The sequence below is a fragment of the Micromys minutus genome (assembly GCF_963924665.1).
Source record: "Micromys minutus genome assembly, chromosome: 31".
NCBI lineage: Eukaryota > Metazoa > Chordata > Mammalia > Rodentia > Muridae > Micromys > Micromys minutus.
This window is the reverse complement of record NC_137966.1, coordinates 18,102,672-18,126,366: the sequence shown is the minus strand read 5'-3', so window position 1 is coordinate 18,126,366 and position 23,695 is coordinate 18,102,672. Positions and strand designations below refer to the sequence as shown.

The following is a 23,695-nucleotide window of genomic DNA, read 5'->3' as shown; positions in this document are numbered from 1 at the left end:
TTTAGCTGGCCATCTATCTAGCCCATCTGTTGGTAGCAGGAGCTGCTCTTACGTGTCTCACGAGACACAACAGAGATCTGCTGACCCAGATGGGCTGGGGTGGGAGCCCGTTGCACTGTGGTCCTCACCTCCTCTGGAGTAGTTCCCAAGCACCTGAATCCAGGGCTCATCTGCTATGGTAGCTACCCTCCCAAGGACAACTCTTCTTCTCAGCTGTCATCATACTGGCGATACAGACAGGTTAGCCCATCCCTACTGACAGTCATCACACACTGGAGTACTGATATGCAGCTTAGCAGCCCACTGCGTAGGCCACAGTGGAACCTCAAAGAACCAAGTGTGGGAAGGTCATTCTCTCCCTACTTGTGCGCCACCACTCAGGGGGTCTGCTGATGCCCCAAGGCCAGTCCTGAGTCCCAGAGGAAAGCCTTGAGTTTTCACAACCAGCAGCTAGCTGCGAGCAGCTACCATGCCCCATTATGTATGGGGAGCTGTTCAAGAACAGCACCCATAAGAGCTGAACTCCCCAACCTCACTCCCAGCTGAAGAAACTTCAGTATAAGAATTTACATCACGTAAGAAGGCACAGAGCTAAAAAACAAAGTCCTCCTCACTCCCAATTCCAGATCTGAGCTTCTCTAAGGTCTCCCCCAATGTGGGAAGGGCTCCCCCATCTGTGAAGCTGCTCAGGGCAGGGTTGACTTTGCTGCTGAGGCAGCCCTGCTGCAGTCATGCTGTGGTTGCAGGGCACAGACTCCTAAGAGTGTCAATACTCATTTTAAAGAAAATCTCCAAAAGTTCAAAATCATAATTGTGATATAATAAAATACATATATTTGGTCTTTGCCCCAAGTTCCTGGCATAGAACTCCCAGTGTCTTGAAGTTTCCCATGTGCTAGGTGTTTATACATAAAGGATGTGGGTCTATGGAGGTTTCTGGAGGGGGCTGTCACCAGAAAGACCAAGCCACCATCTGCAGCGGGGACCTTTCAGTCTAGTGCCTGCAGCAAGGGGGAAGGCTGGGGAGTGAGCTGACCTGAAGACACTGCAAAGTCTGCAGAAAGCCCAAGGTGCTGCCTAGGAACTCACACTGCCATGCCGTTTACGAACTCCTCCACTGCCTGGCAATAAATGGTGATAGCCACACGGGCGTCGGCATCAAAGGTGAATTCCAGACTATAGAGCACTCGGGGCTTCTCACCGTCCTCTGTTGGACTGTCCGCGTCATCTTTGTACCTACCAAATGTGAGCAGAATATGGCAGGTAAGGAAGGAGCCAGAGCCAAGAACTAGCCTGCCTACACAGCTGTGGGCATAAAGTTGGCTGCTTAGACATGTCTGCTTTGCGAGCAAAGTAAGGAGGCCTATTCCCTGTGGCATAAGGCCTATAACCCATCGTCTGTTCCCCTTTCTTCCTGCCCCCAGAAACAAGGGGTGCATGCTCTTGGTGTGGATGTCTTGGGTTTAATGCAGTTTTGGTTGCTATTAACAACAGGTAGTAGCCAGCCCATGCATAGCAGTGAAGTTGAGATTCTTCCCTGGCCGGCAGTGTTTTCCAGTCCGAGGCTAGTAACTCTGAGACATGACTGCTGGGGGTGGGAGACCCTCATTTAATGGCTCAGGGTCCAGCTACAGAGTCTGAATGCATATGACAACAGAGTCTGGACCATCTTAGGACAAACCAGAGCCTTGCCCCACACAGGGTCCCCAGGAGGGCAGCACTAAGGGAGTTACCTCACAAGCCGCAGAGAGTCTTTGCGGATGTTTACCAGGCTCCTCAGTGTCTTCACTGGCTCATGGGGGGCAGGGGTGACATAGGGAAACTAGAAGAGAAAATACAAGTGAACACAAGCCGATGACGCTCTGAGATGCAGCAGAGAACAGGAGGCAGGAGTTAAGAGCTCTTGCCCCATGCGACGGGCTGAACTGATAATGCACATACTGCTCACTTACTAAAACGTGGCCAGGATGTGAGCTGGCTCTGGCCCACACAGTGACTTGATCATTTAGCCACAGTCCTCGGTTCTATGCAGGATGCTCAGAAATGGCATGGTTCTTAGTGCGTTCTCCTATGATAAGTTACAGCTTACTGCTGCCAACAAAGATAACCAGGTTGCAAAACACACCAGCAAGTCTTTGGAAAGACAACGCACATACATGTGTACATGCATATAATTATACCCCTATCCTAGAAATACATACATGTGGTGATATGAGACTATGAGCATATGTGTCCATGTCTTCTGCCAGGAACATGGTACTGAAGCTAGAAAGGAAATTGCCCCTGAAGGGATTAAGCTGGTAAAGCAAATGGATCAGACATGCTCTCGATCATAACCCAGGTGGATCCCCACCTGTCTCGGCATGAAATAAAAATGAAAGATCTGGAGGCTAGAGAGATGGCTCAACAGCTCTTCCAAAAGGGCTGCCTCCTATCCTCAGCACCCATATCACAGCCACATGTATCGCCAGGTCCAGGGATATGATGCCTTCTGCTGTTCATGGGTACCGCATGCACATGCCTCATACACACACACACACACACACACACACACACACATATACACACACACACACACACACATACACACACACACACACACATATACATACACACACACACACACACACACATCAATAATTCTTTTTAAAACTTAAAAACTTCACAGAAGACTTGTAGGAGTTAAGACAACAAATGTGAAAAGGGAAAGATCCCACACCAGCTCCCAGGCAGGGGAGGAAAGCACCTTCCCTGGCCTGCAGGCAGAAGAGGACAGCATGTACCCCTGCCCCTGGCCTGCAGGTAGAAGAGGACAGCACATACCCTGCCCCTGGCCTGCAGGCAGAAGAGGACAGCATGTACCCCAGCCCCTGGTCTGCAGGCAGAAGAGGACAGCATGTACCCCAGCCCCTGGCCTGCAGGCAGAAGAGGACAGCATGTACCCCAGCCCCTGGCCTGCAGGTAGAAAAGGACAGCATGTACCCCAGCCCCTGGCCTGCAGGTAGAAGAGGACAGCATGTACCCCAGCCCCTGGCCTGCAGGCAGAAGAGGACAGCACACACCCTGCCCCTGGTCTGCATCACAGACTACAGATCACGATTCTGTTGGCTACCTGCTCTGGACTAACAACACCTCCTGGTCTGAGGCCCACTCACTGTGCCTGAGGGATGCTCAGGGTGCAGCCAGGTTACATGCTGAGGACGGAAACTCAGCGTTCCTTAGAAAAGGTTCCTGTCTTGCCTATCATTTAAACTCTGCTCAGGGATTTCCTCTCCGACCTTTGTCTCTCTCTCCTAGGATCTTCTTCCCCGGCATCACACCCAGGCCTAGTCTCACAGGCCCTGCCCATCAATGTGAATCCTCTGCTTCCTGGTGCTCCTGTGCTTTCTTCAATACTCACAGGAAACCTCTGCTGCTCCTTTTCATCCTATATGACCTGGTCCATCCTAAGACATTACACAACCCATCCCAATAGAGAGTCTTTCTTGCCTAGGCTCCCTTACCTCCTGAGGGCTTACTGAAAAGTCCATTTGACCGTCTGGATTCTAACTCACAGGATGTGTGTGTTGTCCAGTTTTATGTCAATTTAGCACAAGCTATAGTCATCAGAGACAAGGGAGCTTCAACTGAGAAAATGCCTCCATGAAATTAGACTGTAGGCAAGCCTGTGGGGCATTTTCATAATTAGTAATCATGTGGGAGTTCCCAGTCCATTGTGGGCTAGATTCTCTAAGAAAGCAGGCTGATGTTTTTGAGACCTGTTTCCTCCTACTGAGCTACTTCTTCTAGCCTTAATATGAAGAAAGGTGCCTAGTCGTATTGCAAACTGATACGCCATGTTTCATTGATATGCTTGGGAGGCCTGACCTTTTCTGAAGGGAAAGGGGGCAGGCATGGGGGGGGGGGGAGAGATAGGGGAAGAGCTAGGAGGGGAGGAAGAAAGAGAACTGCAGTCAGGGTGTAATAATATATGAGACAATAGAAAAATGAAAACAAGGGGCTGGAGAGATGGCTCAGTGGTTAAGAGCACCGACTGCTCTTCCTGAGGTCCTGAGTTCAAATCCCAGCAACCACACGGTGGCTCACAGTCATCTGTGATGAATTCTGGTGTATCTGAAGACTGCTACAGTATACTCATATACATTAAATAAATAAAATCTTTTTTTTTTAAAAAAGTGAAAACAAAAGAAAAATTCAAGTCTAAAGTTAAAACAAAAACAACAACAAAAGGTTGAGCAAGCCACTAGGAGCAAGCTAATACACAGCACTCACTCCTCCATGGCCTCTGCATCAGCTCCTGCCTCCAGATTCCTGCCCTGTTTGAGTTCCTGCCGTGGTTTTCTGCCATGGACTATATGATTCAGGATATGTAAGTCAAATACATCCTTTCCTCCCCAAACTGCTTTTGATCATGGTGTTTCATCACAGCAGGATATACTTAAGACCAGACGAGACAACCAGCCTAGTGGACTGAGCAACAGCAGGATTTTTGGACTTTCCCTTCATAGCTAGCCATTGTTGGATTAGCTAGACTGCAGCCTGTAAGTCATTCTAATAACACACTCTCCCTCCCTCCCTCCACCCCCTCTCCCTCTCTCTTACACACACACACACACACACACACACACACACACACACACACACACACACACACACACCCTGATGAATACACCCTTCTCACCTCCCCCCATCCTGCACAGCTCAGCTCAGCCATGGACTCTGTGTGACCTTTCCCTGTCACTCTTTTGATTGTTCTTCTGTTCCTTTCTCTTTTTCTTTTTTTCTTCTAACTGTTCATCCTATATTTTCTTCTTTATGATTCTTACCATCTCAAAAATGGGTAAAGGTCTGACTTCCATCTTCAGCCCCTACCTGAGAACCCTAGACATACACCAGTTGCCAAGTGTATACTGAAGGAATGGACAAATATGCTTAAATGTGTGTATATTTACAACGATTGAAGTCCTCTAGGCACTCACATTCCCTGTGGGATCATGGCTCCTTTCCACCGTTCCACAGAATATGGCTGCTCTTTCTGCTCACACAAAAGGCCTAGAATGAAATCTCTAACTTGTGTACCCTAGAGGCATCAGCTCAATAATGGCTGTTCTGTCCCTCAGTGACCCAATGCTGACCCTCTGGTCTCTCAGAGGCAGCACCAGGACACACTCCAAGTCACATGTCCATGTTCAGCTCTGCTCAGCTGTCACATACTCTGCACCCATCTGGAGTAACTTGATGCCTGCTCAGCCCCACAGCAGGACAGAGGCAACCAAGACAGTCCTCCCACTACTCACCCCAGCCACAACTGCCAGCCCGACCAAGACCCACCTGGACTGGACGACTGCCCAGGAAGTTCAGGTCCATGTTCTCTCCAAAGAGGTAACCTTCAGGATGGGGAGTGTCAAATTTCTCTCCTCCCATGAAAAAGTGCGAAGCAAAGTAGTTTCCTGCTTAAAAAAGGAAACATGTTTGTTCCTAGAACATGGTGCTTAGCATAGCTCTGTGGGAACAGCGAAGAAGTCCCCAAAGGCTTTATCCTAAGTGGCTATGTTCTGGTTCTGTCCTGAGCCAGTCTTCTGCACACCACTAACTAGCCTGTATAGCCTGCCTCTTCCCGGTCACAGATGAGTTCTGGGTTTGAACGTCATTGCCCTCAGGAGTCAGGTAAACCATGTTCCTAGCCACCAAAGTTGTGTTCAAGTTCTACCCTGTACCCCCAATTTGTTGGTGTGATTAATCACAATGAACCCAAGTTCATCACCCTAAATCCAGTGATGACACACGTATCAGAGAAGGGGGTCTAGATATAGATGCACCCAGAGGGAAGAAAATGGTGAAGATACAGGCACAGACTGGAGGGAAGCAGCTACCAAATCAGGTGTGCCCAGGACTGGAGCCTCCAGAGCTAAGAAAAGTGCAAAACAGGATTCTCCATGACTCCTGGCATACAGACCACTCAGCAGCTGAAGGCTAAAGGTTAGTTTTCATGGCTTCTCCATACTCCTCCCTTCACAATGTTTGGCCCCACATTGTCTGTACCCTGCCTCTCAAATCTGAGCCCCAGAAACCTTTTAATACCAGCAATGATCAAGGTTTAAAATTTGATGTTGGTCTGGATTCTTCCTCACAAATACTGAAACTGTAAGTGGTTTCCACGTCAATCCCAGAGCACTTAAAACCCTAAACTTGCAGAGTAGGAGACAGAGCTCAATGGTTAAGAACGGAGCAGCAGAGGGACTTTGACCAGCAGCTGCAAAGTCTTGCCTGCCCTCACATACACAGTACACCAAATGAGTAGCTGGTAGGATACTCACCTGTGCTAAGATTCCCCTGACTGGCTGCCACTGCACTGGCTGGGCAGCAAGAGAGGCTGGAGGCACAGGATGCAAGAAAGCCTCCTGACAGCACACATGACCCTGTGTCCCCTTAGAGTACCTGTCCATTGGGCACTCCACTACAGAGGAGCCTTGGTCTGGAGGGAAGGCTTGAGAGAAGGAACAGTGAGCACAGAAGCTGGCTGCCTCAGAGCCCCAGGCAAGACACAGGGGCCTGGCTGGGACACCCAGACATCCTTTAAGACACAATCACATGGTGTAGGAGTCAGACTCCAAGATAGTCTCAAGGACTCTCACCTCTAACAGATCCCTAGAGGTAACAGAAAGGGCTGAGCACATATCAGGAGTTCTTGTGGAAATGGTGGAGTGTGAGTTCCAAGACTCTGGACAACGCAGATGCTACACTTGAGCACATTCAAGCAGCCAGCCCGTGGAAAGCCCATGGTGAGGAGCAGGGAAACCATATTAACCTGTAGGACACATGCAAGCCAGTCCTCAGGCAGCTTGCAAGATCTCCAGATGGTTCCTAGACTCCTGAGCAATCTTGTATGCTGGTAAATTCTTTTTACCAGGACCTAAATTGAAAAGACATAACCGCCCCCCCCCCCCCGCTGTCCTAGAACTTGCTCTGTAGACCAGGCTTGCCTTCAACAAATGTGCTTAACAGTTTTAAGAATCCTTGAGGTTGCCAGGCATAGGTTCTTCAAAACAAGGCTTCTCTGTGTAGCCCTGGCTGTCCTGGAACTCTGTAGACCAGGCTAGCCTCAACCTTACAGAGATCCACCTGCCCCTGCCTCTCGAGTGCTGGGGAACTGGGATTAAAGGCATGTGCCACCACTGCCTGGAATTGATACATGCTCTTAACCACTAAGCTGAGCAAGCCAGGGGAAACAAGTCAGTAAGTAACATCCCTCGATGGCCTCTACATCAGCTCCTCTTTGAGTTCCAGTCCTGACTTCCTTTGGTAATGAACAGCAATGTGGAAGTATAAGCTGAATAAACCCTTTCCTCCCCAATTTGCTTCTTGGTCCATGATGTTTGTGCAGGAATAGAAAACCTGACTAAGACACCACCCTTAACTCACCAAATCTTTCTCACATCCTGGCACTTCGAATGGTTTTATCCATCATAACAGGACAAGTTCCATCCTCTTGTCTGTATCATGTATAGCCTGCTGCCTGCCTCAGGACCTTTGCACTTGCTGTTCCCTTGGCTTACGGGCTCTTCCCCATGAGCTCTGCCTTGATCGTCCACCTGTTACTTCTGGGCAAGGCCTCTTCTGACCACACGCTTCAAACTACAGCCTCCATCACCAACCTGCTTGGTGAGCACACCCTGCTCCCTCGCTATATTTCCTTCCACAACTTCCTCAGTCCAGTAGTGATCCTGTACTGGAGGCTCCAAAGACTTAGGATGGGTAGTTTTAGGCTTCATTAACGTCAGAGAGTAAATAAATATGAGTAATGAGGTAAACAGCTTCATTATTTATACTGTCACTATTCCATTAATAACATATCACCTGTAAAACAAAATTTTCCCAAGGTGTAAAATATGAAAAAACATGTCTTTCACAGCAGTGAGTATAATATCTCAGGATAACCCAAGTTCTATCTAGAATGAGATATTCATGATGGCCACACAACTGAATATACTAGGAACCAGCAACCGTATTTGGAACTGACATCATTGTACATGGGTAATGTTCCAATAAAACTCATAAGAATAGAAAAGTTGGGCGGTGGTGGTGCACACCTTTGATCCCAGAACCCAGGCAGCACAAACAGGTGGATTAGAAGCTGTGCTGGTCTACAAAATGAGTGTCAGGACATCCAGGGATACACAGAGAAACGCCGTCTTGAGAGAAAAAAAGCCTACTAAAAAGACAAGTAACTAGCAATTAGATCTGTTGGGCTGCAGAGGTAGCTCAGCAGGAATCTATTTGCCTAGCATGCTAGGGTAGGGGGGTTTTATCTCCTTGTGTCCTCCACCAACACACACACACACACACACACACACACACACACACACACACACACACACAAACTCCTAAACTGAGGATATCACTGCTCCACAGTACTGCTGAGGGAAGGCTTTTATTGTACATATGAGAGAGAGAAAACAGCCAGAGGCATCTGGAAGAATCCAGAGCAGAGAGAGAAACAGAAGTGGACAGAGACAAAGGAACACAGGATGAAGAGGGAGAGTAAGAGAGAAAAAGACAAAAAAGAGGAAACAAAAACAAGTAAGAGTGTGCACAGTCAAAACAGCAGGGCTATAAGGAGAACAAGTAGCTAAGGGGAGGGAAGTTTGTAGTGTGTAGTGAGAATTCTGGAATTTGGTTTTGTTAAAAACAGAAATATTCTAAGAAAGTGTTTTTGTTTCAATCTCAAGTGTGGAGATCTATGGCTGCTGCACAGCAGGTGACTATGATTTGCCTGGCACTCTAGCAGAGGAGTGGTTTTGCCAGCTGCAGATAGTTTCTGCAATTGTGTGACAAATGTAATTCTGGGGACCTTTCAGAGGGTCTATAAATGATACAGCCCTGATAGGCATGGTGGGTGTTTGTCGGACGTTCAGCAAGATTCAAGGATGTCTCTCTCCTTCCCCTCTATCCTTCTTCCTCTCCTAACTAGTGATAGGGGGTGAAACGGGGTGGGGGTGAGGGTGATAAAGAATGAGGGAAAAAAAACCCCACAAAGTAGCAGATTGTAGCACCCAACATGTGATAAAGGGGGGGGAAATGGAAACTTTTGATTTCAAATGCCAAAGAGAAAACAGCAGGGGACAAAGGAATTAATTTTTTTTTTTTTCAAGAGGCCAGCAAAAAATTTATTGAGGCTGCTACCACTGGGATATCCCCTGATTTGCTTCCAGGAGAGATTTCCTGGTTTTTTTTTTTTTCTTTCTTTTTCTTCCTATATTTTGCTTCAAATTTTTGAAAGGCTGGCTGAGCAGTGGGAAAAACTGCAGGTGGAAATGGAGGGACCTGAGAAACAAAACACGGCGGAAGTGGGAAAACAAAAGGGTCACTCTGCTCTCATTTCTGAAAAGGTCGCCGAGTCTGTGGTGCAGCTGGAGAGGCTGCAGGTGGAGGTGGAACTTCCTGGAAAGTGAGGAGCACAAGAGAAGAGAGCAAAAAGCTCCAGTGGGTGAGCAGAAGAGTGGGAATGTGTGCCAGAGAGTGGCCGGGTCAGAGAAAAATCTGAAAAGGCGGGAGGACAATCTGACAAAGCTGCTCTTATGGACAGAAAGGTTAATCTAGAACCAACTGTGCTGCCAGCATGGAGGAGGGGCAGCAGGTTACAGATCACCACCAGCTTTCCCATAGTCTACAGCACATGCCTGCTACTGGTGGAGAACAAGGTTATGACGAGCCAGGATGGAGTCTACAGAAATGACAGATCTAAGCCTTTTGAGGCTGTCATTTCATATGGGATGCATCACTTTATATTCAACACAGATTTACTCCCTGAGTCTGGAAGGGATTGGTAACAGCTGTACTAGAGGCTGGTCTGAAGTCACTGCCATGGTTAGTACGGGGGAGGGAAGAAGCCATGAATACTGAGCAGTGAAACAGAGTGAGGGGAATGAATACAGTCAAAGACCAGTTGCTAGGGAAGGAGGTACTCTGACATAAGAACTGATCCTATTTGATGATGTTACTACAGAACAATGTCACTTAGTTCCTTTGAGAGCTTGGGACAAACTTGAGGAGCTCTGGAAAAAGTCTACCTTGTTTACAAAGACTATACAGGGCTCTAGAGAAGTTGTCACTGATATATAATATACATATATATATATATACATGATATATATATATATATATATATATATATATATATATTAAACAAAGATTAATCTTAGCTGTGAACAAAGCTGTATCAGAATCTGATAGAGACCCTGGCGTTTGAAAATTTGAATAATGAATGTAAAAATGTTACTATAGTGTATATTAAATTATATAAAGGCACAGGCAGTGCCTATGTATGAATGGATAAGGAATATGACCAATATTGGTTCTAATGTGTACCCTGTTAATACAATAGTTACAGCTAGGGGTATCCAATATCAAAAGGCCTGGTGCTTCAGCTGCAGGAAATACAGTCATTTGCAAATAGACTATGACCAAGCTGCTCAAGGTCTCAGATCTCAAAATACCTAGCGCCATAACTGTAAGAAATACCATCCTTTGGGCCACAAAAGTGAACAACCCACTTCTAGAAGCAATGGTTTCCCTAAATTTCAAACAGAAAGAATGCCTTGGCTTCCAGGGGTATGCATGTGATATGGTAAATGCCACCACTGGGCACAGGGGTACAGATCCTAAAGAGATATTCAAAAGAATTTTTTTTTGCCATTACAAAAATTGGGGTGCAGGGGAGCTCAAGGCCCCATAACAAAAAGTACAAACCAACTGGCTCTTGCTGGCTAAGAAATAACAAGCAGTTACAGAAAGATGTAATCACACCTTGAACAAAAGGGAAAAATGAAGACCCCCCCAACCAGGGACAGAATTTTAGTGCTCTGCTAACTTTAAATTCTCTAAAGGTTAATGAGAAAGGATAAATAGCAGCACTGAGACACCGACTGGGTCACAGAAAAAACTGGAATTAAATCAGCCTATATTCTATATGGATGCATTAACATCCGAATAGAAGGCAACCGAAATTTTGCATTGGGAGATACAGATTTGCTTTATTTCCACATAAAATGAAAAGTTGTGGATATTGTCAAAATAGATAAAAATCAGAACTGAGCAGAAGAGGTCTCCTGAAAACCTTGGTCACTGACCAAAAAGTGCTTATTTCACTGAAAATGCATCTGTTTAGTTTCCTGATAGACACAGCACAATTAATGGCTTAAAATAGAAGGCAATGAATGTAGTGAGGATTCTGTGATTTTTGCTTCTTTTGTAAAAGATTTATTTATTTTTTATATATAAGTACACTGTAACTGTCTTCAGATACACCAAAGAGGGCATCAGATCCCATCACGGATGGTTGTGAGCCACCATGTGGTTGCTGGGATTTGAACTGAGGACCTCTGTAAGAGCAGTCAGTGCTCTTAACCACTGAGCTATCTCTCCAGCCCCCCAAAAAATTTTGATTCTTTAAAAACATAGAAATATTACAAGAAAGTGTTTTCATTTTAATCCCAGGTGTGGGGGATGGGGGGCTGCTTCGAGGCAGTGGACTATGGTTTGCCTTTTTGTTCACTGCAGATAGTTTCTGCGATTGTGTGATGTCTGGAATTCTGGGAACTTTTCAGAGGGTACATAAATGCTACAGCCCCATACGTGTGGTGGCTGCTGGTTGCTCATGGAGCTTGGCTGCAGTTAATTAGTAGCTGTGTGCAAAGAAAAGGAAAAAAAAATAGATTTAGGGATACCCACCTCCCTCTATCATTCTCTCCCTGTTTCGGGACAGGGGAGAAACTGGGGAGCTGATAAACGGTGGGAAGAAGAACCCACAAAGAAGCAAAGACCAGCTGCAATGGAGATGAGAAGAGCTAGGAACAGGCACTGTGACACTGGGGGACCTGGAGCCAGCTGCACTTTGGTATGCTCACTGGCCCCACAGATAGCCACTTGTCCCTTCTGCCTCTTGGAATTCAGGGAAATGGGAGTTTCCTTTAGACCTGACACGAGTTAGATGGCTAAAGCCACTTGCCACCCAGCCTGATGACTGGAGTCTACTTTTAGGTCTTACGTGGTAGGAGTCCTTTGCCTGTTATCCCTAAATGTGCACACACTCACATACACAAATGGACAAATAAAATGTAATGAAGAAAAATAAGGTGCCCAATACCACAACACACTTAAAATCTCAGCACTCAGGAGAAAGAGGTAGAAGGATCTCAGGACGATCTCTGTAAGTTTGAGGCCAGCCTGCTCTACAGTGCGAGGTTCCAGGATAACCACACAGAGAGACCCTATCTGGGGGTGGGAGGGTACCTTAAAATTTTTTTAAAAGAACAAGAATGGGAATGAGGGGCAAAGCCTGGTGTCCCAGGAGGAGGTTAGGACAGATTGAACAACATCTACTCAGAGACAAGGAAGGAGAAGAAGGGCCACTCTACAGGGAACCAAGGACAAAGATCTGGAAGGATCCACAGGAATCCTGTTGACAAAGCTCAGAGGAAGTCAAAGGAGCATGGAGGTGTGAGACAGAAGCCAACAGTACTGCTAATTCCCACTCATTCAGGTTCTTGTTGCTGTTTTAATCTAATTTATCAGAGAGAGTCTGGGATTAGGTAAGAGGTTCTTGGTCTAGACCCATGGTTCCTAACCTTGCAGCGTTTTAATATAGCTCCCCATGTTATGGTGACCACAAACATAAAATTATTTTTGTGGCTACTTCATAACTGTAATGTAAATATTTAATCTGCAGGATATCAGATATTCAGACCTCTGTAAAAGGATCATTCAACTCACCAAGGGATTATGACCCACAGGTTGAGAACTGCTGGTCTAAACCCTTAAGCATTTGTAACAAAACCAATACACCCTTGATCAAACCTGGGCTTAAGGTCACTTGCTCAGAAAGGCCTTCCCCAGCACTCTCAACATCCTATATTCTCTCCTGAACATGAGGATAGAGGCCCTGCATCTGGGTGTGGGATGCTCTCACCTTCATTTCCTCTAGACCTACAAGAATGCAGGCTCCTAATTCAAAGGTTCCAGCCAGTTCAATTTCCTTTTCCTTATATTCCAGGCACCCCTAGCACAACAAATATCACTGTACCTGGCTCTATGTACCGCCCCCACCCATTTACTTTGCTCTCCTCCTGCCAATGGACTATGCCTGCTTTGGACTCTCAAGTGAGGTCAACCTCAACCACCTAGAGGTCGCTTACTGTCAACCCCTCCCTAGATGAATCACAGAACGATGGCCTATGCATTAAAGGCCAGCACACACCAAATGAGGAAAGGCAGAAGATGTTGTGTCCAATGTTTGATTACAAAAGAAACAGAGCACACAGGGGGGTCTTAAACTCAGGCCTTACAGCCAATTAAATGCCCTTCCCGGTCCCTTTGTCCTTCAACCACACCAAGCAAAATGCAGTGACAAAGCCACCTAGTATACATACCCTAAGAAACAGTAGCTCCTCAGGAACAATGAGAGAATGTAAGCTTGCAGGGTAGTTTCCATCATTACCCCACTCTAAAGAAGGAGCAAGAATGGCAGAAAGAAGGGAATTGCCATGCATGAAAAAGTACAGACTGTACCTAAGGAAATTTTTTCTTGACCTGTCACAAGACAGGTGTTGCCAGTTCACAAAGTGCTGACACACTGCCCCTAAACCCAGCTCAATAATGCAACTGGGGCAACCTGCAAGATCAGAACATCAAAGGTCCTAAAAGAATGCTGCTCTCAGGAAAGCTCCCCAGGCCCTGACTTGCTGCCAAGTGGGAGGCACTGAGGGCAGCTGCCCCACCGTTTGCCCGTGGTCCAAGATAGGTCCACTTGCCCTAGTCATCTGTTCTCTAAACCCTGAACTGTGTCTATAAGTGTGCAGAGACCAGCACTTCTCTCTGCTCCACATGGAGCTTCCCAGTTTCTAGGGCTCAAACTCTTATGTAACCTGCCACAGGAAGGGGTACTTACTGGGCTGATGTGACAAGGGAAGTCACCCCTAGCTGAAATCTTGGCTCATCTACAGACTAGAGATAACAGGCCTAGCCAGCACCTTGCCTCACTCAGGGCACCCCGAGGACTGGCAAGTGAAAACATTGGTGGTAATGTTTCCTGGCCTCTCTGTGTGCTTGATGGACTGCCTGTAGCTCCCCACTCCCAGCATGGAGGAGGAAAAACAATGGTAAATCAAGCTAATAAGCACAGGAGTGATTAAGAAAGATTCTAGCTCCTGTGTCTCCACAAGCTTGGCCTAGATAGCTCTTTTCTGGAAAAGGTTTCCAACACATGCAGAATGACCCCAACGGCTGGGCACTGAAGGTGGTTCAGTGCAAGGCAGATGCTGGAGTAGCTGGCAAACAGAGTAATTCTACACTGTTCTATACAATGGTGAGTAGGATACATCAAGGGTATAAAGATTAACAACCAACATCCCCAAGTAACAGAAAAAATCTATTTCTAGTTGTGGTGTGTCTCAGACACCTTTAATTCCTCTGGCTGGTATACAGACATACCTTAGTAGACATCTTTAATCCCAAGGAATGAAGGTAAAGTTAGTTTGTAAAAGAAAGTGCCCATGTTTGAAAGTGGTGTCTAATTGATTGGCAGGCAAAGTGATGAATCAAAGAAAGATTTGACAGAATAGGATCTGCCCAACTCTCACAAGAAGAGAGAGAGAAAGGAAAGCTATTTAAGAGAGCAGTGCAGAGAGGCAGTTTTACCAGGATAGTTGTACAGAGACAGGTTTCAGAAAGCAAACAAGATAGACACAGGTAAAGAAAGAACAGGCCAGAGAATGAAAAGGAACAAGGAAATGAGAACATAGTGCCAAAGTTAGTTTGAGGTCAATTTTAGCAATTCAGGAGAAGCCGAGAGAAGCCAGACTGAGTCAGTTTGCATGGAGAGGCGTTTGAACCAGAAGAGCTGAGTTGAACCTGCCAGAGCTCAGAAAGAACTAGGAAGGGTTTGTTTGTTTGTTTGTTTGTTTTTGTTTTTCTGTACATAACACAGTCTTGGGGTTCACAGTGTGATCAAATATCCTGTAATAGATATATAAAGAATCCCAAGTAATTTTAAGAAAGAACCACAATAGAGCACCTATGCTCCTATCCAGACTATATTTATCAGCCATGTGCTGCTGGTAGTATTAGATAGACCAGGCTTTCCCAGACTTAACATATGGGGCTCTTTGGACCCTCCAAATTCTGTTCTGGGGGGTGCCCTGTGACTGTGTCCAATAGATATCAATAACACACGCTCTGAGCTGTAACAAACAATCTCTAGGCACTGACAAATACAAGCCCAAGAAAGAGTAGGGGCATGGGGGGGGGGGGGGTGGAAAGACAGACAACATTGTCTCAGTTGAGAAACTAGAAAAGAGTTACAAAGCAAAGGTGGAGAATGCCATCTAAAAACAAACCTTTCACATTGATGGTTGGCTGAATTTTGACAAAGATACAGAGGCACTACAAAGAGGGTGGGCTTTATCTAAAATGAAGGGATGGCAACATGGCTCAACTTGCCACCATGTTTGATGACCTGAGTTCGATCCCCAGAACCTACACAGTGTAAGTAAAGAACCAACTGCAGCATGTTGTTCTTGACATTCTCTGATGTCACACTTAAACTAGGGAAAAAAAATAGGAGAAGATTGAGAAAATCAAGCGTTTGTGTGGCACATGTGAAGAAGACCAGAGTCTCCATCCCAGCATCCACAAAAATGCTGGGTAAGCACAGTGGCCCACCTGTAACACCAACCTCAAAAGGTTTAAGATGTGTCAGAGCAAACTGAATATATAGAACAGCCAAATCTGGTCAGCTCTGGGTTCAAGTGAGAGCTCCTCCCTCAACCAATATACAAGGCAGAGAGCAAACAAGGAAGGCAAGGGTGGAAACCTACACAAATTTATAAGCATGCATAGTGACATGCACAAACCTACCACCAACCCCCAAAAGAATCTGTGATTTTAGGCTAGGCAAAGATTTCTTAATTATTACTCCAAAAACATTATTCACATTAAAACTGTTAAACTGAGCTAGATGTGGTGGGTCCTATCTGTAATCCCAGCACTAGAAAAGCTGAAGCAAGAGGATGTTCATAGTAGAGAGAGAGAGGCCTTGAGGACAACGCATTAAGTTGCAAGCCAGATGGCCTCCAGAATAAAACTCTGTTGGAAATCAAAAACAAAATTCCAAACCAAAGAGCTCGAGAGATAGCCCAGTAGTTGATAGCACTGCTCTTACAGAGGACCACACAGTGGCTCACGACAGACAATCTCTAACTCCAGTTTCAAAAGGTTACGTGCCTTCTGACTTCAAAGGGCACTAGGGCACTCGTGGTTTACACATACATGTAAGCAAAACACTTACTCACATAAGAGTAAGTACTTTTAAGTACTTAAGAGCTGGCTGCTCTTCTAAAAGACTTCCAGGGGAGTCTACCACCCTCTCCTGGCCTCCACAGGCACCAGACAGGCATGTGGTACACAGACATGCATGTAAACACCCATAAACATAAAATGAAATTAATTCCAGTACCTAGGAGGCAAAGGCAGGCAGGTCTCGGTGAGTTTCAAGGCCAGAGAAAGGGACATCGCTGTAGGTGACATGAACACCTTTGTGCTCACAGATATGCACTAGAGAACCTGGAATGCTAAGCACTTTAACACTGCCTTGAATGTCCCCACTTCAAGGGAAGGGATCCCAGAACTTGAGAGACTAAGACGCTAGATCCTGAGTTCTAGTCAGCATGGGCTACATGGCAAATTCCAAAAGCATTAAGTGAAAGAAGCCAGCCACACATACAACAGCTCTAGATTGTATGATTCCATTTATGTGAAATATCCAGAAAAGAGAAATTGCAAAGACAGAAAGCTCAACACTGACTACAAACTGGCACAAAGTAACTTCAGGGAGAGAAGGGTCACAAATGTGGTTGCACAATTCTACCTATTTAAGGAAAATTTTACTCATGTTTACAATGGGTCAGTTACATGGTGCACAAACTATACATCAACAAAGCTGTTAAGAGTAAAACAAATGGGATGAAAGCAAAGCAGATAATACTGAATTCAAGTTCCCACTGTTGACAGCACACGAGAAAACTCCTAAGGAGGAAAACTGGACAGCATGAAATGCTAAACATTACACGGGGAGCTGGAGAGATAGTGGTTAAAGACATTTGCTTTTCCAGAGGACCCAGGTTCAATTCCTAGCACCATATGGTGGTTCCTTACACTTTCAAGAGATCAGACACTCTTTGTCTAGCCTATATGGGCACTAAGCATTCATATGGAGCACACGCTTACAGACAGACATAACATTCACATACAAAATATAAAATGAATACATCTAATAAAAATTTGTTTTAAAAAATTGCTTGGGCTCTTAACAATGGCTCAACAGTTGAGTACTTTGCTCTTGTAATGGACCCAAGTTCAGTTCCCAGTACTGACAGCAAACAACTGTCTGCCCAAAGAATCCTATGCCCTTCCACAAGGACTGCATGCACAGGACATGTGGATACAGCATAAAATAAAAACCATACTTTTCTTTTTCATAGATCTCTTACTATGCAGCCCTGTAGACCAGGCTAGCCTAGAACTCACAGAGATCCTCCTATCTCTGCCTCCCAAGAGCTAGAACTAAAGGTGTCCACCACCTAAATAAATGTAGTTTTAAAGAAAACAACAAAAATTAGCATGCTTTTCCTTGAAATTCAAATGAAGGAGACCAGAATGCTGAAAACACAATTTTGTTCAGTTGAACAGTTCATGGGACATTTCTGTCATCCCTAGTGTGTACCGGAGATCTTGTGGACCCCCAGGGTAAGTGAAAGACTAGGAGAGAACTATAAAAGACACATTGTTAACATTGTTATCCAGGAGGGTATGAAACAGAGGGGCACTCTTGAGGTGCCACTGGAAAAGCCAGCATAGAACAAACAGAAATCTTTGGACTGGGCAGGCCCAGAACTCAGCAATGGATGAATGAGCCAGTCAAGCCCAGGTGGCCCAGGGACCTCACCTGCTGTGCCAGTACTGTCTCACAGTGCTGGCTAGAATGTTCTGGGATGGATTCTAAAACCCCATCCAGGTTGAAGGAATGTCTGAGCAATCGGAAATGCTCATTTCTGTGGCCCTGTAGTGTATGCACAGGCCACGCAGTGTTGTTTTATCCAATTGCCTAAGTGAAGGGACATTAGTAGTGCTCAGGTGCCAGGTGAGGGGACATGTCACAGTAAGCTAGCTTTTCAGTATCTGTCACACCACTGCCAAATACAGGTAGGGTTTGGGCCAGCCACCTAGTTACCTTTGAAGCAGTTAGTTATAGTAGCTAACATTTGCAGAAGAATCCTTATGTATGTGGCAGAGTTCTAAGCACTACAAATTAGCCACCCTCTTCAGGGAAGAGGCAACTGAGATACAAAAAAAAAAAAAAAAAAAAGCCAAACTTAACCAAGGTCACTCTGCAGGAGACAGACAAGGAGAATCTCAGTGGAGGGGTAGCAACTGTTGTCTTAGATGTGCATTTTAGATGTCCTTGAAGTCTTCACCAGAACTTCTGCAGGCTGTTCTAGAGATGCACACAGGCAAGGAGGTCTCTCTACACTGGACATGTGATTCCATCCCCTTCACTGAAGAGTGTCACTAAATAGAGCCAGTTTCCTGTTCTTTCATCCTGAGAGTTCCAGATCTTCACACTAGCAGAATATTTTCTCAAACTTGAGTGGGCATCAAACATACCAAATAAAATGAGCTTAAAATGCAGGTCCCTAGGCCAAAGCAAGTCTTGAAGCACAGCCTGAAATGTTTAAAAGCTGCCCAACTAATGGGAGCAGATTCTTCTGAACCACACAGGAAATCTGGCCGGGTTGGTCTGAAAACACCTGAAGACCAAACATCACACTAAACACTCAGAAGACTGGATCTAAAGGCCCAGTGTTCTGCTCCGCCAGGAAATTGTGTAGAAGTAAATGTAGCTGACAGGGCACCAGGTCTTGCTTCGTGTAGCAGGACACACCTATAATCTCAGCACCAGAAGCCTAAGACTGGAGATCTGAGTACCAGGCCAGCCAGAACTATATAACATGGTTTTTGTCTCAGAAAAAGGTCTGGTCTAGGAATGTGACTAAGTTAGTATAACGCTTGACTAGCATGCACAGTGCCCTGAGTTCAAGTCTCCAGCACCTCATAAAACTGGACAAAGTGGTACACATCTCAAATCCCAGCACTGGGAGGGTAGAGGCAGGAGGACCAAGGTTTGCTTGATGTCACCCTCCTGAGGAGTTTGAGTCATCCTGGGCTACATGACTACATGACATCCTGCCCTTATTTTAAACACACACACACACACGGTGGGGGGTGGGGGTGGGGAGACACGACAGAGAGAATGAAAATGAAAATAGGAGCAAGGTTCCTCTGGGATCCCACATCTGATGCTAGTTCCAACTCTGCCCCCATCCATAATCTACCAGTGCGTCTCTGCCCTGAACGAGAGGGTAAGGTCAGGAGTCCTCTAACCATTCCAACCATAATCCTGTCCTCCAATAGAACCCAGTACCTTCCTATCGATCGTCTCCCTAAGTCAAACACCAGTGTCCCTCACTCGCACAGGAAGAGGAAAGCCTGGGTCCAAATCCTAATGAGTTGTCACAACCCGGGACCGGTCTTCATGCCTCCAAAGCTGGCGACCCTCAGGGGTGAGGCAGCCCTCACTACAATGCATCTTATCCCAGAGATGCCAAGCACGGGTGTATACAGAGGCTGTGCAAAGTGAGTGGCCCAAGGTCACCAGTTAAAAAGGGGCCGTGCAAGGTGCGACTGCGGCCAGCAGGGCTAGCCAGGGCCGCAGCCACGCCTCAAACTCCACAGGTACCGGGAAGGGACAGAGAAGGAGAGTCCGCGGCAGGGCAGGGCGCTCGCGCGTCTGGTCCCCGGGCCTCCCTGTGTCCCCAGTCCCCGTACCAGGCCCCCTTCCGCGGTCCGCGCCCTTGGAAGCTCACCGGACTTCGGAGGGTAGCGATAGGCCGAGTTGGCCTGAATGTCGATGTCCTCTACACCCGCGATGCGGCGACTTAGGATGGAGCCCATGGTGCGCGTTTCTGCGGGCCAGCCGGGGAGAGGAGGGGGGGTGACGGCCGCGGCGTCCTCACACGGACATGGCCCAGACGAGGCCGCAGGGACGCGCACCCACCGCCGCCGCCGCGGCTCCTCTCCACAGCCCCCGCCCCCGGCCGCCCCGGCGCCCAGCCCCGCCCCGCCCCCGCCAGGCCCCGCCCCTCGGCTCCAGGGGAAATGGAGTCCGGAGCCCCGCCGACGGTGCGCCTGCGCACTACGCTTCCCAGGATTGCTTCCCCCTCCTCACGTGAGTGGTCACGGTGGGACGAACCAAGAGGCCTGGCTGCGGGAGTTACTTCCTTCAGACGACGCTAACTTCTGCGGCCCGGCTGGGTATTGACACCGGAGTGCCTCAGTCCCTTCATCTTCTGTCCAGATTTAGACACTCTCAGAAGTTCGAGCGTCTCCCAGGTGAACCCGTGTGAAAATCTCTACATTTCTACGGTGACTGTCCCCCACTTCCCAAGGTTCTTCTCCCGTCTCCAGCCTCAAAGGGACCGGACACCTTTAACCTGACTGGAACTGGGTAGGCATCGAGCTTCAGATTAAGGCAGAACTTGGTTGAGCCTTGGCCAAAAAGTTAAGACATTTACAATGGACACACAATTTTCAGAAGACAGATTTCCTCCCCATTTTACACATAGGGAAACTGAGGCACAAAGCAGTGCGGAGTGCAAGTGATATGCTAAAAGCAAGTTCAGAAAAATCAGGATACCAATTGCAACATTACAATTTACAAGCTATGCCCTGGCTTTTCGCACGCACGCACTGCTTTGAGGATGCCAAAGGCATGTTTTTACGATTCTCAGATGAATTGAGTTTCTTAGAAGTGTCACCCAACTTGAACCTGCTGTACCAGGAGAGCAGCTAGGGAGACCAGCAAATAGTGAAGTATCCGGTGTTGAATTCACCATAGTACATATTAAACTATACTGCACCTGAATGCAAAGTCCTCTAGGATTCACTCACTATCCCTTATAGATAAACTTGTGAAGTACATAGGCCTAATGAATGAAGACCCTCCGGTGAGGAAGAAGGCAGAGAGAAAATATCGAGAACTGATAGGCTGAGAGCTGTGTGAGGTGATCATAATGGCTGAATGATGGAATAGCATGCATAATTGAATATAATAATATTCAAACCATAAAGGGCTAGCCTTGCGACCAATGCAAATGGAGAAAGTGGCTATCCAATTGGAGGGCATGCTCATTCATCAGAGACAAGACATCCCTCAAGACTTGTTGAGGTAGTAGAGAATCTCCAGGACACCAGAGGTCGTCCAAAGTTCAACTAAGGAATATGCATAGATTCCTCAGGCAAGATGACAACATATGAGAAGCTGAGGTTGGGTTGTGGTTTTGCCTGCTTACACTCAGCACTTTGAATTATTAGTTGGAGGCCAGCCTGGGCTACAAACAGGCTTTATGGGGAAGGGGTCATGGTGTTTAGCCAATGTGGATCTTATAGGATAGGTACGCTTAGGTTACACCAAACAACTGGACTCTTCCTAGTGACATATGGGTCATTTCACCTTTCCAGATTCTTGGTGAAATTGAAAGTCTGATTGAAATATCCTGGTACAAGCAAGCTCAGTGACCCAAGTTGTCTGTGGATTGATTCACTTCTCCCGTGCTTCATTCGGGTTACCTGTCAAGATTATGTTGCTATGCAACTTTGTGGTGCTGACACACTTGAGCCAGGCAGTCATGGTTTGTCTGCAGCTTGAGTTGGTTGCAGTACATGTTGTGGTCAGATGGTCAGAGAGGGTGGTGGAATGCTGAGGAGCTTAATAGTTTCCAGTGACTGTCTTCAGTGCAGAGTTCAAGATGTCTCCCCCTCAGGCACAACTTGTGAGCTAGATGTATTGAAATTGTATCCTTGATGCAATTCCATAATCAGGGCCTTGCTCCCATTAGTCCAGGCATGTCTCCATAATAGTCATTAGTGTGTCTTAAGCCTTGTGATTCTAAATATGTTTACAAAGAGATTATGGCTTTTGGTCTCAACTGGTCCATAGTGCTAATTTGCTGGTGTAGTTTTGAGTTTGAAGAAATTCGGAAATCTCTTACACTATTACTCTAGAGTAGCAGTAGCCAAAGGATAACCAAAACATTGACCCTTCAGGGACAAAGGAAGTCCAATAGACAGATTTGTTTAGACTGTGGATCTTTGTTTCCAGTGTAAGAGGAAAGAGTTTCCAACCAGGAAACATGGCTTTTCATCTAGCTTCTTAGGATGTCCATTGACGTCGGAAGACACATCTTAACTGTGCTGAGTGGCAGCATTTTTTAAAAGGATTTATTTATTTTATGTATATGAATTCACTGTTGCTGTCTTCAGAGAGGTGAGCCACCATGTGGTTGCCGGGAATTGAACTCAGGATCTCTGGAAGAGCAGTCAGTGCTCTTAACCTCTGAGCCATCTCTCCAGCCCAGAGTGGCAGTATTTCTTAAACAGGGGACCCCGGACTGCATAAAACAGAGGCTAGGTCACTGAGAGCACCGCAGGTGAAGGTGCCTGCCGCTGAGCCTGCGTTTGATCCCTAGAACCCATAGTAGAAGGTAACTGACTCCAGCAAGTTTTGCTTTGCACTCCACATTCATACCATAGCATTCACACACCCACATAAACACACAATAAATAAATACCAAATAAATTGGAGGTGAAGTGAGCATTGTTCCCGTCTTCCTGATTTGGGAGCTGCTCTCGCTCCCACCACCTTAACTACTCTGCCACAACAGACCATCCCCTGCAACTGTGAGGTGGGATACACTTTGTCTGCTTTCAATATGTTGAACTCTTTGATCAGTGAGCTCAAGACACTCAAACCTGGTAGAGTCTTCTTTAAAAAGCAAAAAAAGAAAAGTTCCTTCTTGTGAAATCCTAACACTCTTACGCATATTTCATGGTATACATGCTACGTGAATGTTTTTTTCACACACGAACTCTCACCCTGAATTCCGTTTAATGCCTTCCCAGATCTTGGAGAGGAAAAGTCCTGAGGGCTCTGATTGTCTCGAGGAAATGGAGAACCTGGGCACAGCAGTGCTCTGCCAACAAGATGTCTCACTGAAGATGTCTTAGTTTGAATTCAGGTGTTCCAAGGCCCCTCCAGCAATTGTCCACACCCTGTGGAAAATAAGCTCCACTATGAACATTTGAATTGATTAATTTTAGTCAACAAGCAACTTGCGCAGCTACTAAGTGCCAGGTGATGGATGAGTCAGGCAGCAGAGATCAGCTGACAGAAGAAAAAAAGCCAGTGGACTAGAGGAAGCTGCACACCTCCACTGACTAGCTCTGTGAACTGGGACATTTCTCAGCTTACCTGACCCTCAGGTAAGAGAAGGCTGGAAATGCCCTTCTCTCTCTCTCTCTCTCTCTCTCTCTCTCACACACATACACACACACTCTTCTGGCCCAGCTCCCAGGTCACATCCTGGACTACTAAAAAAATCCAAAGTCCACCCTGCAGCCAAGCAAATGGGAGCTGAAAACAATGTTATTTTCCTTCCCTGCCACCCCTGGGAAAAACAAGCTAACTGGGGTAACTTGGGAGCTGGGTGACCTTCCCTTCTGTGAGCTCTATCTGGGCTGAACAAGT

The 23,695-nt window shown here is 46.5% G+C and overlaps 1 protein-coding gene across 8 annotated transcripts in view; it reads right to left on the bottom strand.

The window, feature by feature from the left end:
* Positions 1-20,201, bottom strand: part of MGRN1 (mahogunin ring finger 1) — a 43,635-nt gene extending 23,434 nt beyond the window's left edge. For 4 of the 8 annotated variants that reach the window (XM_080942422.1, XM_080942418.1, XM_080942424.1 and 1 more), the window contains exons 1-4: positions 19,977-20,201; positions 5,332-5,453; positions 1,734-1,822; positions 1,090-1,236 (exon numbers count right to left, since the gene is read on the bottom strand). In XM_080942422.1, coding sequence (XP_080798548.1) covers positions 1,090-1,236; positions 1,734-1,822; positions 5,332-5,453; positions 19,977-20,064 — 446 coding nt within the window. In that variant the 5' untranslated portion in view covers positions 20,065-20,201. The remainder of the gene's footprint in view (positions 1-1,089; positions 1,237-1,733; positions 1,823-5,331; positions 5,454-19,976) is intronic. The other 4 variants (XM_080942423.1, XM_080942419.1, XM_080942425.1 and 1 more) reach the window with 1 other exon arrangement.
* Positions 20,202-23,695: the final 3,494 nt, after the last annotated feature.